Source organism: Oncorhynchus tshawytscha, unplaced genomic scaffold (assembly GCF_018296145.1).
Source record: "Oncorhynchus tshawytscha isolate Ot180627B unplaced genomic scaffold, Otsh_v2.0 Un_contig_7271_pilon_pilon, whole genome shotgun sequence".
Classification (NCBI taxonomy): domain Eukaryota; kingdom Metazoa; phylum Chordata; class Actinopteri; order Salmoniformes; family Salmonidae; genus Oncorhynchus; species Oncorhynchus tshawytscha.
The window spans coordinates 110,615-126,566 of NW_024609369.1; the positions used below are offsets into that span (position 1 = coordinate 110,615).

The 15,952-nt window shown below is 44.0% G+C and overlaps 1 protein-coding gene across 2 annotated transcripts in view; it reads left to right on the forward strand.

Annotated features, from left to right (window-relative positions):
* The window catches only part of LOC112238962 (rap guanine nucleotide exchange factor 5), a 69,097-nt gene that overhangs the window by 34,786 nt on the left and 18,359 nt on the right, over positions 1–15,952 (forward strand). For both annotated transcript variants that reach the window (XM_042315020.1, XM_042315019.1), the window contains 3 exons: positions 10,564–10,642; positions 12,835–12,982; positions 13,203–13,300. In XM_042315020.1, the coding sequence (XP_042170954.1) occupies positions 10,564–10,642; positions 12,835–12,982; positions 13,203–13,300 (325 nt within the window). The remainder of the gene's footprint in view (positions 1–10,563; positions 10,643–12,834; positions 12,983–13,202; positions 13,301–15,952) is intronic.

Genomic DNA, 15,952 nt, shown 5'->3' on the forward strand with positions numbered 1-15,952 from the left:
CCCTGTTTATTATGGATACTGCTGGCCCTCCTACAGCTCAGTGGGTAGTAGTGTTTACTATGGATACAGCTGGCACATCCTACAGCTCAGTGGGAAGTAGTGTTTATTATGGATACTGCTGGCCCATCCTACAGCTCAGTGGGAAGTAGTGTTTATTATGGATACTGCTGGCACATCCTACAGCTCAGTGGGAAGTAGTGTTTATTATGGATACTGCTGGCCCATCCTACAGCTCAGTGGGTAGCAGTGTTTATTATGGAGACTGCTGGCCCATCCTACAGCTCAGTGGGTAGTAGTGTTTATTATGGAGACTGCTGGCCCATCCTACAGCTCAGAGGGTTTTAGTGTTTATTATGGATACTGCTGGCCCATCCTACAGCTCAGTGGGTAGTAGTGTTTATTATGGAGACTGCTGGCCCATCCTACAGCTCAGAGGTTATTAGTGGGCACCCTAGTGGCTCAGCGGTCTAAGCCACTGCATCTCAGTGCTAGAGGTGTCACTACAGACAACCTGGTTCAAATCCAGGCTTTATCACAGCCGGCGGTGATTGAGAGACCCAGCGGTGGTGCACAATTGGCCTAGCGTCGTCTGGGTTTCACCAGTGTAGGCAGTCATTGTCAATAAGAATGAGTTCTTAACTGACTTTCCCAGTTAAATAAAGGTTACCAAAAAAATGAAGTGTTTTTATGGACACTCCTCAGACTGGGGTCAGTTCAGGGTTATCTGGAAAGAACAGACACAAGAGATTTAATGTAGTACCAGCAGCACACAAGGTGTGTGTGTATGTTTCTCTTTTTAATGTAATATTAACAGGAGACTCATTTCAGGATGTCTTGGTACTATTGAACTAAATGTGCCACTGGAGCAGAGTGCTTCATACTGTAGAGAAGTACATGATGGAAAGCAGAACCTGCTAATGAACTAAGCCTCTTGCTGAGTCTAGCCCCATCCCATAATTAAATATTCATTGGCTGGTTTAGGCATCCTATTCCCTATAGTGCACCGCTTTTGGCCAGGTGCCAATTAAGACGCAGTATATTTTTTTTAACTCATAGAAGACGGCTTGGTCTGCTCAGCGGGTATTAGTGTTTATTATGGATACTGCTGGCCCATCCTACAGCTCAGTGGGTATTAGTGTTTATTATGGATACTGCTGGCCCATCCTACAGCTCAGTGGGTAGTAGTGTTTATTATGGATACAGCTGGCTCATCCTACAGCTCAGTGGGTATTACTGTTTATTATGGATACTTGCAGGTCCATCCTACAGCTCAGAGGGTAGTAGTGTTTATTATGGATACTGCTGGCCCATCCTACAGCTCAGAGGGTAGTAGTGTTTATTATGGATACTGCTGGCTCATCCTACAGCTCAGTGGGTATTACTGTTTATTATGGATACTTGCAGGTCCATCCTACAGCTCAGTGGGTAGTAGTGTTTATTATGGATACTGCTGGCCCATCCTACAGCTCAGTGGGTAGTAGTGTTTATTATGGATACAGCTGGCTCATCCTACAGCTCAGTGGGTATTACTGTTTATTATGGATACTTGCAGGTCCATCCTACAGCTCAGTGGGTATTAGTGTTTATTATGGATACAGCTGGCCCATCCTACAGCTCAGTGGGTAGTAGTGTTTATTATGGATACTGCTGGCCCATCCTACAGCTCAGTGGGTAGCAGTGTTTATTATGGATACTGCTGGCCCATCCTACAGCTCAGTGGGTAGTAGTGTTTATTATGGAGACTGCTGGCCCATCCTACAGCTCAGTGGGTAGTAGTGTTTATTATGGATAGTGCTGGCCCATCCTACAGCTCAGTGGGTATTAGTGTTTATTATGGATACAGCTGGCCCATCCTACAGCTCAGTGGGTAGGAGTGTTTATTATGGATACTGCTGGCCCATCCTACAGCTCAGTGGGTAGCAGTGTTTATTATGGATACTGCTGGCCCATCCTACGGCTCAGTGGGTATTAGTGTTTATTATGGATACTGCTGGCCCATCCTACAGCTCAGTGGGTATTAGTGTTTATTATGGATACTGCTGGCCCATCCTACAGCTCAGTGGGTAGTAGTGTTTATTATGGATAGTGCTGGCCCATCCTACAGCTCAGTGGGTAGTAGTGTTTATTTTGGAGACTGCTGGCCCATCCTACAGCTCAGTGGGTAGTAGTGTTTATTATGGATAGTGCTGGCCCATCCTACAGCTCAGTGGGTATTAGTGTTTATTATGGATACAGCTGACCCATCCTACAGCTCAGTGGGTATTAGTGTTTATTATGGAGACTGCTGGCCCATCCTACAGCTCAGTGGGTAGTAGTGTTTATTATGGAGACTGCTGGCCCATCCTACAGCTCAGTGGGTATTAGTGTTTATTATGGATACTGCTGGCCCATCCTACAGCTCAGTGGGTAGCAGTGTTTATTATGGATACAGCTGGCTCATCCTACAGCTCAGTGGGTATTACTGTTTATTATGGATACTTGCAGGTCCATCCTACAGCTCAGAGGGTAGTAGTGTTTATTATGGATACTGCTGGCCCATCCTACAGCTCAGAGGGTAGTAGTGTTTATTATGGATACTGCTGGCTCATCCTACAGCTCAGTGGGTATTACTGTTTATTATGGATACTTGCAGGTCCATCCTACAGCTCAGTGGGTAGTAGTGTTTATTATGGATACTGCTGGCCCATCCTACAGCTCAGTGGGTAGTAGTGTTTATTATGGATACAGCTGGCTCATCCTACAGCTCAGTGGGTATTACTGTTTATTATGGATACTTGCAGGTCCATCCTACAGCTCAGTGGGTATTAGTGTTTATTATGGATACAGCTGGCCCATCCTACAGCTCAGTGGGTAGTAGTGTTTATTATGGATACTGCTGGCCCATCCTACAGCTCAGTGGGTAGCAGTGTTTATTATGGATACTGCTGGCCCATCCTACAGCTCAGTGGGTAGTAGTGTTTATTATGGAGACTGCTGGCCCATCCTACAGCTCAGTGGGTAGTAGTGTTTATTATGGATAGTGCTGGCCCATCCTACAGCTCAGTGGGTATTAGTGTTTATTATGGATACAGCTGGCCCATCCTACAGCTCAGTGGGTAGGAGTGTTTATTATGGATACTGCTGGCCCATCCTACAGCTCAGTGGGTAGCAGTGTTTATTATGGATACTGCTGGCCCATCCTACGGCTCAGTGGGTATTAGTGTTTATTATGGATACTGCTGGCCCATCCTACAGCTCAGTGGGTATTAGTGTTTATTATGGATACTGCTGGCCCATCCTACAGCTCAGTGGGTAGTAGTGTTTATTATGGATAGTGCTGGCCCATCCTACAGCTCAGTGGGTAGTAGTGTTTATTTTGGAGACTGCTGGCCCATCCTACAGCTCAGTGGGTAGTAGTGTTTATTATGGATAGTGCTGGCCCATCCTACAGCTCAGTGGGTATTAGTGTTTATTATGGATACAGCTGACCCATCCTACAGCTCAGTGGGTATTAGTGTTTATTATGGAGACTGCTGGCCCATCCTACAGCTCAGTGGGTAGTAGTGTTTATTATGGAGACTGCTGGCCCATCCTACAGCTCAGTGGGTAGCAGTGTTTATTATGGATACTGCTGGCCCATCCTACAGCTCAGTGGGTAGTAGTGTTTATTATGGAGACTGCTGGCCCATCCTACAGCTCAGTGGGTAGCAGTGTTTATTATGGATACTGCTGGCCCATCCTACAGCTCAGAGGGTAGTAGTGTTTATTATGGATACTGCTGGCCCCTCCTACAGCTCAGTGGGTAGTAGTATTTATTATGGATACTGCTCAGACTGGGGTCAGGTCAGGGTTATCTGGAAAGAACAGACACAAGATATTTAATTTTAATGTAATTTTAGTCACATCTGCACAAGAGGTGTCTGTGTGTGTGAGTGTGTGTGCATTCGTGTATGTGTGTGTTCTTGCACATCATACAAGATGTGTGTCTGGGTCTTGGGAGTTGTCTACTGTAGTAGCCAGTACCAGTATGCAGTGTTTTAGTGTGTGTGTGTTGAACGTAGCTCTGTGTGCATGTTTCTCCTCATAAAGAGCTGAGTGACTGATGTGTCTACAGCTGTATGCTGTGCTGTGGATTTACATAATGACGTGAGGGTGGGAGTAGTGTTCTGTGGAGCTGAACGCAGCACACAAAGCCCTGGGAAGTACGTGTGAAATTAAAGGGGAGAATGTACAATACTGGGCTGTGAGGCACACTTACACAGAGCTGGGGAGGGAAGACATTCTGACTAATAGGATTTGAACAGCTTGTCTTTGCTCTGTGGCCTGGCGGCATGGCGTCCATTCTGGAAACACACACACATGCTCACAGGCATGCACACACACACACACACACACACACACACACACACACACACACACACACACACACACACACACACACACACACACACACACACACACACACACACACAAAGCCATGTACAGACACACACACAGGCATGCACAGACACACACACACACACTCACAGGCATGCACAGACATACACACACTTGCAGGCATGCACAGACACACACACACACACACACTCACAGGCATGCACAGACATACACACACTTGCAGGCATGCACAGACACACACACACACGCTCACACTCACAGGCATGCACAGACACACACAGACACACACACGCTCACACTCACAGGCACGGGCACTCTCCTTCCTCTCAATGACGTGCATAACTTGGACGAACAGTTCTGGTCCTGCACGACACAGAATGTCAACCCGCCCCAAGCTTTTGGACTTCCAAATGTCTTCTTCTCCTGTTTCCTATGTAATAATAGTTTCCGGGACACTCAAGACCTAAATATGTCGTTACAAACAAACAACAAACCTATTACAGTTTTTACAATCACTTTGGCACTAATTACAGAATCTTGTGGTCATTTTTCAAAACTCTAGACACAAAACTCAAAACGGTCATCACTTGTAACACAGGCTGTCCAATGTTCAAAACATTGCATTGTGCATTCATATCTTTAGAAACCTTGCACTTGTAGAATCATTGGTTCAAATAACTCATTTATCATGAAATACCATAGGAACATTCATTTAAATCCCCCACACAAAAGATACCAATAGTTTCACTGTGTAGCTGTTCATACAATCATTAAATATTGTAGTACAAAATATGTGACACATGTTTCATTGTACTACTACACATAAATACATCACTGTAAAAGGACTAGTAGAGAGAATACTACAGACACAGTGGAATCATTGAACGAAATCTGAAATTTATTGATGAAATGCAATAAAATCACAACATAGGTTTCTTTGAATCAAATAAAAAATAATTAGCTACAAAAATATATAAAAAATACAGTAAAACGTCAACTGCAGTGTTCCTCACCTGGCTTACTGTAAAACATCACTGCAGTGTTCCTCACCTGGCTTACTGTAAAACATCACTGCAGTGTTCCTCACCTGGCTTACTGTAAAACATCACTGCAGTGTTCCTCACCTGGCTTACTGTAAAACATCACTGCCGTGTTCCTCACCTGGCTTACTGTAAAACATCACTGCAGTGTTCCTCACCTGGCTTACTGTAAAACATCACTGCAGTGTTCCTCACCTGGCTTACTGTAAAACATCACTGCAGTGTTCCTCACCTGGCTTACTGTAAAACATCACTGCTGTGTTCCTCACCTGGCTTACTGTAAAACATCACTGCAGTGTTCCTCACCTGGCTTACTGTAAAACATCACTGCCGTGTTCCTCACCTGGCTTACTGTAAAACATCACTGCCGTGTTCCTCACCTGGCTTACTGTAAAACATCACTGCAGTGTTCCTCACCTGGCTTACTGTAAAAAGCAAAACAAAGGATTGATTACTGTACTTCTTTATTTCCATCAACTCTGCCTTGTGGATTTGGCCACAGGTTCTCATCCACATCACAATGGATGTTTTCATTAGCCAAACATCTTGGGAAGAATCTTCAGGGCATGGTGATGTCATTGCAGGCGTCATCCATGGCCTGGAGAAGGGTGGCTTGTTCGTGAGGGCGCCTATCATATACCTTCCACCTCCATGTAGAGAAAAATTCCTCAATCGTGTTAAGGAAAGGAGAGCATGGGGTAAGTACAGGGTGGTAAATTGTGGTTGGGCCTGAAACCATGCTTGCACCATTTGAGCATGGTGGAACCTGACATTATCCCACACAATGGCATAGGTCATGTCATCAACTCTACAGACCTGATTTAGCTCATCAAGGAAGGTTACATTCGAACAGCGAATCATGTGGCTGCCTGCAACTCAATATGTATTAGATGTTGTTCGACCAAACATTAGACCAGGCAAGATGAGTAATCTAAGCAACTTTGACACACATGGTGATTCCAGCATCTCAGAAACAGCTGCCTTCCTGGGATTTTTATGCACTACATTCTCTAGAGTTGACAGTGAGCGGCATTTCTGTAGGCAAAAACACCTTGTTAATGAGAGAGTCAGAGGAGAATGTCCAAACTCACTCAAGCTAACAGAAAGGCCACAAATGCTCAAATAACAGCTGTTTAAAACAGTGGTGTACAGAATGGCATCTCTTAACGTACAACACCGTAAATAATTCAGGCTGTTGTGGAGGCAAAAGGGGGTTCTACCCAGTACTAGATAGGTGTACCTAATAAAGTGGCCGGTGAGTGTACAGTAATGTCAAATCTGAAAACATGGTCTGGAAAAGTGGTACATGGGACCATAGAAACAGTGTCTGATAAAGAATGATGATGAAACATTACATCCGTAGATAATGTAGTTTAATTGGTTCATGTTCCACGGAAATTGGTGTCAATGGATCTCGTTATCCTGAAACTTTCATGATCTAAACATGGAATGTTGTTAGTCAGTTTCCATAAAACTATGCATTAAGAGTAATGCAAAAGTCACTTATCCTTTTGAGCAGTTGTATCAATTGATAGTTAGATCTTTACAATGAAATGAATAGACAGTCATCTCAGATGTAATGTGTGAATTGCATTTTGAAATGGTAATACTTTGATGTTAAGTTGTGTCATTTTGAACAGGTGATTTTAGTTCAATGAACAAATTGATCTTAGCTTTATGTGTATTGTATCCAACAATTGGAAAAAGTGTTTGAGTTTTGACAAATTTGCATTTGGATCATTGGTTGTGAGTTTTGTGTCTAGAGTTGTGAAAAATGACACCAAGGTCCCGAAATTAGTGCTAAAGTGATTGTAAAAAACTGTAATTCCACTGACAAACACAGCAAATAGTCATTGACTAGTTCTCTGATGAGATCCCTTGAAATTCCTCTCAAATGGAACAGTTTATTTTCACAACGGTGCACTTTCACCAAAGAAACACACAACAAATGATACAAAACCCCACCATGAATTGATTTTCTAGCTGGGTTGGTATATTCACATTGACCAATCTGTTCATCAGATCACGTTCAGAGACATTGTTTATAATAAAATCAAAGCATATACATGTATCTAGGAATGACGTCCTGTAATCTGGAGATGTCTGCACACAAGGACGCAGCAACGTCAATGTTGCTTGTAAACCCATTAAAGCAGTGGGTTAAGACTAAGCACATATCAGATTGGAAATATCATTTGATTTAGAGCATCGACTGCACCGGCAGTTAGAGAGTCAAGCAGCAGCTTGACAATGTATTGCCTTATCTTCCCCGCTACTTCCTGTAGCAGACAGAGAACAGCCCAGTATACAGTAACGTGAGGCTACGGGGGAAGGAGAAAGTCATTGGACATAGCTTAAGTATCCGGGGAGCAAATGAAAATGCAACAATCATCATTGGAAAGCGTGTGAGTCATTACCTGAGTAATGACTAGGAGGTCAGGACCAGTAGAAAGATCAACTCACACACATTGAGATCTTCTCTCAATCTCTCTCTCTCTCTGTCAACCTGTGTTCCAATCCTGTGTTCATTCATTCCCTAGATGGGCCCTGGTCACCAGTAGAACACTAGGGAATAGGTTGCCATTTGGGACGGGCTCTATATGTGTTCTAGAGTCATTTTCACATTGCACAAGGATCTTTCACTGATTGTTAGGAGTCATTACTTTCACTGGGTGAGACCTGTCACCTTTATCTAATTAAAAATCCTTTTGCCTTAATGATTTCTTTAAGCCAATGTGCTTTTGCATATTGATATCACAACACTGAGACATTGTGTAGGGGATATATACTGTATATTCATACATTCTCTGCATGGGGGATGCTTTTCTCAATGATTATATTCATATATTCAAATGTTACTTTTTTCTCCACAATGCATTGGGGTTGCCAGATTGGTTCTTATTTTGTGGCCATCCACAGGTTTGCTAATATGTTTTACACATTGCTCACTGAAGACATTCATTTCAATAGACAATGTAGTGATTGAAAACCTCTGTGGTGTTCTTCCAGGTCAGTACTAAATGAGCTGGACATAATGTGAACACAGAGAGGCTGTAGGTGGAGCAGAGAGCTGGACACAGTGGGAACACAGAGAGGTTGTAGGTGGAGCAGAGAGCTGGACACAGTGGGAACACAGAGAGGCTGTAGGTGGAGCAGAGAGCTGGACACAGTGTGAACACAGAGAGGCTGTAGGTGGAGCAGAGAGCTGTGGACAGAGCTGGACACAGTGTGAACACAGAGAGGCTGTAGGTGGAGCAGAGAGCTGGACACAGTGTGAACACAGAGAGGCTGTAGGTGGAGCAGAGAGCTGGACACAGTGTGAACACAGAGAGGCTGTAGGTGGAGCAGAGAGCTGGACACAGTGTGAACACAGAGAGGCTGTAGGCTGGAGCAGAGAGCTGGACACAGTGTGAACACAGAGAGGCTGTAGGTGGAGCAGAGAGCTGGACACAGTGTGAACACAGAGAGGCTGTAGGTGGAGCAGAGAGCTGGACACAGTGTGAACACAGAGAGGCTGTAGGTGGAGCAGAGAGCTGGACACAGTGTGAACACAGAGAGGCTGTAGGTGGAGCAGAGAGCTGGACACAGTGTGAACACAGAGAGGCTGTAGGTGGAGCAGAGAGCTGGACACAGTGTGAACACAGAGAGGCTGTAGGTGGAGCAGAGAGCTGGACACAGTGTGAACACAGAGAGGCTGTAGGTGGAGCAGAGAGCTGGACACAGTGTGAACACAGAGAGGCTGTAGGTGGAGCAGAGAGCTGGACACAGTGTGAACACAGAGAGGCTGTAGGTGGAGCAGAGAGCTGGACGGCGTTGGAGCCAACCGTAACAGGCAGTGGGAGGAGTTGAGAGAAAAACATTACAAAAGATGTCAGAGGGTGGAATTCACTTTTCACTTTTCATTTTTTAAATTTATGAGCACATTTTTGTCTGGTCTGCATCTTTGAAGTAGACTACTGACACTTGAAGGTAGCTTTAATGATTATACAATCTTGGTTTGGTCATTCATAATTTAAAATGTTTAATAAATGTATTCAATTTATTAATACATTAATTCATGAATAAATTAAATTCTATCCAATTACATTGGATTTGAATCAGTTTTAGTAGTGGTGTAAAGTACTTTAGTAAAAATACTTTAAAGTGCTACTTTAGTAAGTTCGTTTTTTTGAAGTATCTGTAATTTACTTTACTATTGTCACGGTCGTTGAATGGAGGAGACCAAGGCGCAGCGTGATATGAATACATGTTACTTTAATAAAGACGGACACTAAACAAACTATACAAATAACAAACCGAACACGAAGCTATAATCTAAATGTACAGGCAACTAGACATAGACAATAACCCACAAATTACCCAAAGGATATGGCTGCCTAAATATGGTTCCCAATCAGAGACAACGATAAACAGCTGCCTCTAATTGAGAACCAATCGAGACAACCATAGAGATACATAACACCTAGACTAGTGAACACCCATAGACATGCAAAACCCCTAGACAGGGACAAAACACATACATCACCCATGTCACACCCTGATCTAACTAAAATAATAAAGAAAACAAAGAATACTAAGGTCAGGGCGTGACAACTATTTATAACTTTGGCAACTTTTACTACAATACATTCATAAACAAAATAATGTACTTTTTACTCCATACATTTCCCTGATACACAAAAGTACTCGTTACATTTTGACAGGAAAATGGTCCAATTCACACACTTATCAAGAGAATATCCCTGGTCATCCCTACTGCCTCTGATTTGACGGACTCACTAAACACACATGCTTTGTTTGTAAATGATGTCTTGGAGTGTTGGAGTGTTGGAGTGTGCCACTGTCTCTCCGGCAATACAATAGAAAAAACAAGAAATTGTTCTGTCTGTTTTGCTTAATATAATGAATTTGAAATTATTTATACTTTTACTTTTACTTTTGATACTTAAGTATATTTAAAACCAAATATTTTTAGACTTTTACACAAGTGATATTTTACTGGGTGACTTTCACTTTTACTTGAGTCATTTTCTATGAAGTTATCTTTACTTTTACTACAGTATTACTATTGAGTACTTTTTCCACCACTGAGTTTTAGCCAGTTCTATTGGATGCTGTTGTAAATGGTGTGTTTCCTGTTTTACAGAGCCTCTCCTGGATGACTTCCTGCTGACATACCTGGTGTTCATGTCAACCAGTGATCTGTGTCAGGCTCTCCTGGGACAATATCCTTCTACTTCAGGCTGTGGTGGTCACCTGTACAATATAGTGCACCACCCTTACCTCTAGACTACAGAACCTTACCTCTAAATTACAGTACACCACCCGTACCTCTAGACTACAGTACACCACCCTTACCTCTAGACTACAGTACCTTACCTCTAAACTACAATACACCACCCTTACCTCTAGACTGCAGTACCTTACCTCTAAACTACAGTACACCACCCTTACCTCTTGACTACAGTACCTTACCTCTAAACTACAGTACACCACCCTTACCTCTAGACTACAGTACACCACCCTTACCTCTAGACTACAGTACCTTACCTCTAAACTACAATACACCACCCTTACCTCTAGACTACAGTACTTTACCTCTAGACTACAGTACACCACCCTTACCTCTAGACTACAGTACACCACCCTTACCTCTAGACTACAATACACCACCCTTACCTCTAGACTACAGTACCTTACCTCTAAACTACAGTACACCACCCTTACCTCTAAACTACAGTACACCACCCTTACCTCTAGACTACAGTACACCACCCTTACCTCTAGACTACAGTACCTTACCTCTAGACTACAGTACACCACCCTTACCTCTAGACTACAGTACACCACCCTTACCTCTAGACTACAGTACACCACCCTTACCTCTAGACTACAGTACACAACCCTTACCTCTAGACTACAGTACCTTACCTCTAAACTACACTACACCACCCTTACCTCTAGACTACAGTACACCACCCTTACCTCTAGACTACAGTACCTTACCTCTAGACTACAGTACACCACCCTTACCTCTAGACTACAGTACCTTACCTCTAGACTACAGTACACCACCCTTACCTCCAGACTACAGTACACCACCCTAACCTCTAGACTACAGTACACAACCCTTACCTCTAGACTACAGTACCTTACCTCCAGACTACAGTACACAGCCCTTACCTCTAGACTACAGTACACCACCCTTACCTCTAGACTACAGTACCTTACCTCCAGACTACATTACACAGCCCCTACGTCTAGACTACAGCACCTTACCTCCAGACTACAGTACACCACCCTTACCTCTAGACTACAGTACCTTACCTCCAGACTACAGTACACCACCCTTACCTCTAGACTACAGTACCTTACCTCCAGACTACAGTACACCACCCTAACCTCTAGACTACAGACCTACCTCCAGACTACATTACACAGCCCTTACGTCTAGACTACAGTACCTTACCTCTAGACTACAGTACCTTACCTCCAGACTACAGTACACCACCCTAACCTCTAGACTACAGTACACAGCCCTTACCTCTAGACTACAGTACCTTACCTCTAAACTACAGTACACCACCCTTACCTCTAGACTACAGTACCTTACCTCCAGACTACATTACACAGCCCTTATGTCTAGACTACAGCACCTTACCTCCAGACTACAGTACACCACCCTTACCTCTAGACTACAGTACCTTACCTCCAGACTACAGTACACCACCCTAACCTCTAGACTACGGTACACAACCCTTACCTCTAGACTACAGTACCTTACCTCCAGACTACAGTACACAGCCCTTACCTCTAGACTACAGTACCTTACCTCTAAACTACAGTACACCACCCTTACCTCTAGACTACAGTACCTTACCTCCAGACTACATTACACAGCCCTTACGTCTAGACTACAGTATACCACCCTTACCTCTAGACTACAGTACTTTACCTCTAGACTACAGTACTTTACCTCTAGACTACAGTATCTCACCTCTAGACTACAGTACCTCACCTCTAGACTACAGTACTTTACCTCTAGACTACAGTACTTTACCTCTAGACTACAGTATCTCACCTCTAGACTACAGTACCTCACCTCTAGACTACAGTACACCACCCACCTCTAAAGTTACTGACTGTACTACACACACACACACACACACACACACACACACACACACACACACACACACACACACACACACACACACACACACACACACACACACACACACACACACACACACACACACACACCTCACCCTTAAACCCACTACACACATACACCTCCAACTTGGAACAATTAAAAATAGCGGTGTTGATCCTGTTGGCCTAGCTAATGTCAATACACACAAAGCCTACTGAGAGTCCTCTCTCCTGCTGTGCTGATGCCTTAACTCACAAAGCCCACCTATTGTTCAAAGAGACACCACCGGGGGAAAGAGGAAGGGAAGGAGGTTCTGGACAGGAAACGTCAGGTCCTGCACCTGGTGACACAGTGGACAACACTGTACAGGGACTTCCTACGAGAAGACGAGCATGTTAAACTCTTCATGAAGGTATGCCGGAGCGAGGGAGGAGAAGAAGAAGGGATATTATAGCCTGATTCCAGATCTGTTGTGCTTTCTTTCAAACTCCTCTAGTCATTTATAAGGAGTTGGCAAGACAAATGTGGGGCCAGGCTAAGGATATGGGACAGTGAGATGACCCTAAAATAAGTGATATCATGATGATACGGGAGGGTGAAAACAGACATTAGATGTTGTCTTTGTGTTTTAGACATTGTATCGTTTCCTCCTGGATGACCTGTATGAGTATCCAACTCTAGAGAAGGAGCAGAAGGACCTACAGAAACTCCTGCGGCTGCATCGCAGACAGTGAGTGGTCATAGAAATTGAATAATAGAATAATATGATGAATTAGTTACACTGCATGACCAAAAGTATGTGGACACCTGCTCGTCGAACATCTCATTACAGAATCATGGGCATTAAAATGGAGTTGCCCCCCCCCAATTTTTAAGAGCTACTGTCATGGCCATCGAAAGAAGTGAACCAAAGTGCAGCGTGGTGAGCGTACATTTTCCTTTTATTTAAAATGTCGCCAACAAACGAAGAAACAACCGTGAAGCTTACAGGGCTATAGTGCCACTAACAAAAGTCAACTTCCCACAATGACAGAAGGGAAAAAGGCTGCCTAAGTATGATTCCCAATCAGAGACAACGATAGACAGCTGTCCCTGATTGAGAACCATACTCAGCCAAAACATAAATACAAAAACATAGAAAACAGAACATAGAATGCCCACCCAAATCACAACCTGACCAAACCAAATAGAGACATAAAAAGGCTCTCTAAGGTCAGGGCGTGACAGCTACGCGTTCTGTGAGGATGTGTGGCCTACCACTTCGCGGCTGAGCCGTTGTTGCTCCTAGATGTTTCCACTTCACAATAACAGCAAGTTATTGCAAGCAAGTCAACAGCAGTTGACCAGGGCAGCTCTAGCAGGGCACAAATTTTAACTAACTGACTTGTTAGAATGGTGGCATCCTATGACGGCCCCATGTTGAGCTCTTCAGTAAGGTATTTCTACTGCCAATGTTTGTCTATGGAAATGGCTGTGTGCTCAATGTTATACACTTGTCAGCAACAGGTGTGGCTGAAATAGCTGAATGCACTAATTTCAAGGGGCGTCCACATACTTTTGTATATATAGTGTATTTATGTGTAATGTATGCATGGATTATTTCTCCTAAGTGTATTCCGAACATGTAGCTGGTAAACAGGAAATGTGACTTTGTGTGCATGTCAAATGGCACCCTTTACCCTGTATAATGCACTAATTCCGACCAAAGCCCTATAGGCCTATCACCCTACTCCCTATTGGCCTGTAAAGGGGTTGTGTTGTTGTACTGTTTGGGGAGTGTGTTGTACTGTTTGGGGCTGCGTTGTTGTACTGTTTGGGGCTGCGTTGTTGTCCTGTTTTGGACTGCGTTGTTGTACTGTTTGGGTCTGTGTTGTTGTGCTGTTTGGGGCTGTGTTGTTATGCTGTTTGGGGCTGTGTTGTTGTGCTGTTTGGGGCTGTGTTGTTATCCTGTTTGGGGCTGTGATGTTGTCATGTTTGGGGATGTGTTGTTGTCCAATTTGGGGATGTGTTGTTGTGCTGTTTGGGGCTGTGTTGTTGTCCCTGTTTGGGGCTGCGTTGTTGTACTGTTTGGGGCTGCGTTGTTGTACTGTTTGGGGCTGTGTTGTTGTCCCTGTTTGGGGCTGCGTTGTTGTCCAATTTGGGGCTGTGTTGTTGTCCAATTTGGGGCTGTGTTGTTGTGCTGTTTGGAGCTGTGTTGTTGTCCCTGTTTGGGGCTGTGTCGTTGTCCCTGTTTGGGGCTGTGTTGTGCTGTTTGGGGCTATGTTGTTGTCCAATTTGGGGCTGTGTTGTTCTCCAATTTGGGGCTGTGTTGTTGTGCTGTTTGGGGCTGTGTTATTGTGCTGTTTGGGGCTGTGTTGGGCTGTTTGGGGTTGTTGTGCTGTTTGGGGCTGTGTTGTTGTCCCTGTTTTTTGGGTCCCTGTTTGTTGTTGTCCCTGTTTGGGGCTGTGTTATTGTGCTGTTTGGGGCTGTGTTGTTGTCCCTGTTTGGGGCTGTGTTGTTGTCCCTGTTTGGGGCTGTGTTGTTGTCCCTGTTTGGGGCTGTGTTGTTGTCCCTGTTTGGGGCTGTGTTGTTGTCCCTGTTTGGGGCTGTGTTGTTGTCCCTGTTTGGGGCTGTGTTGCTGTCCCTGTTTGGGGCTGTGTCGTTGTCCCGTTGGGGTATGTGTTGTTGTGCTGTTGGGGTCTCAGACCCCTGAGACAGAGGGAGGGGAACTCAGAGACACGTAGGAAGAATATCTGGGAAAGCACAAGTTGTGACAGAGAGGCCTGTTGTTCCATTTCTACTGTTGGTTCTCTTATTGCCAATAGCGTTGAGGATTCCTTTCTGGTTGACAAACGCACACATCCAAGAACACCCAGAATATAGAACATGGTGTCCATCGAGTGGGACACATCCCATGTCAACCCTCCTCCCTCCTCCCTTCCTTCTCCTCACCTACTCCCTCCCAACCAAATTCACATAGAAATGTGAGTTATAGATCTGTTATTATAATTGAAAGCAAGTCTAAGGGGTGGTAAATCATTTCTATGCTTCCCGTTCATGAGATTAGTTTTCGCGTCTTACTTTGGGTTTTGTACACCAGCTTCAAACAGCTGAAAATACAATCTTTTTGGTTATTGAAATATATTCCACAGCGGTTTAGATGGTACAATGATTCTCTACACTATACATTGCTTGTTTTGTCACATAAACTGAAATTAGGGAAACTATTTGAATGTTAGCAACCAGGAAATGGTGGACCGATTTCTACATATTGCACCTTTAATCAGGACCATGACTCATGTCACCCAACCTTGACTCATCTAGTTGATTGATGTAAAATCACAGTACTACCAGGTTACTAGTTGATTGATGTAAAATCACAGTACTACCAGGTTACTAGTTG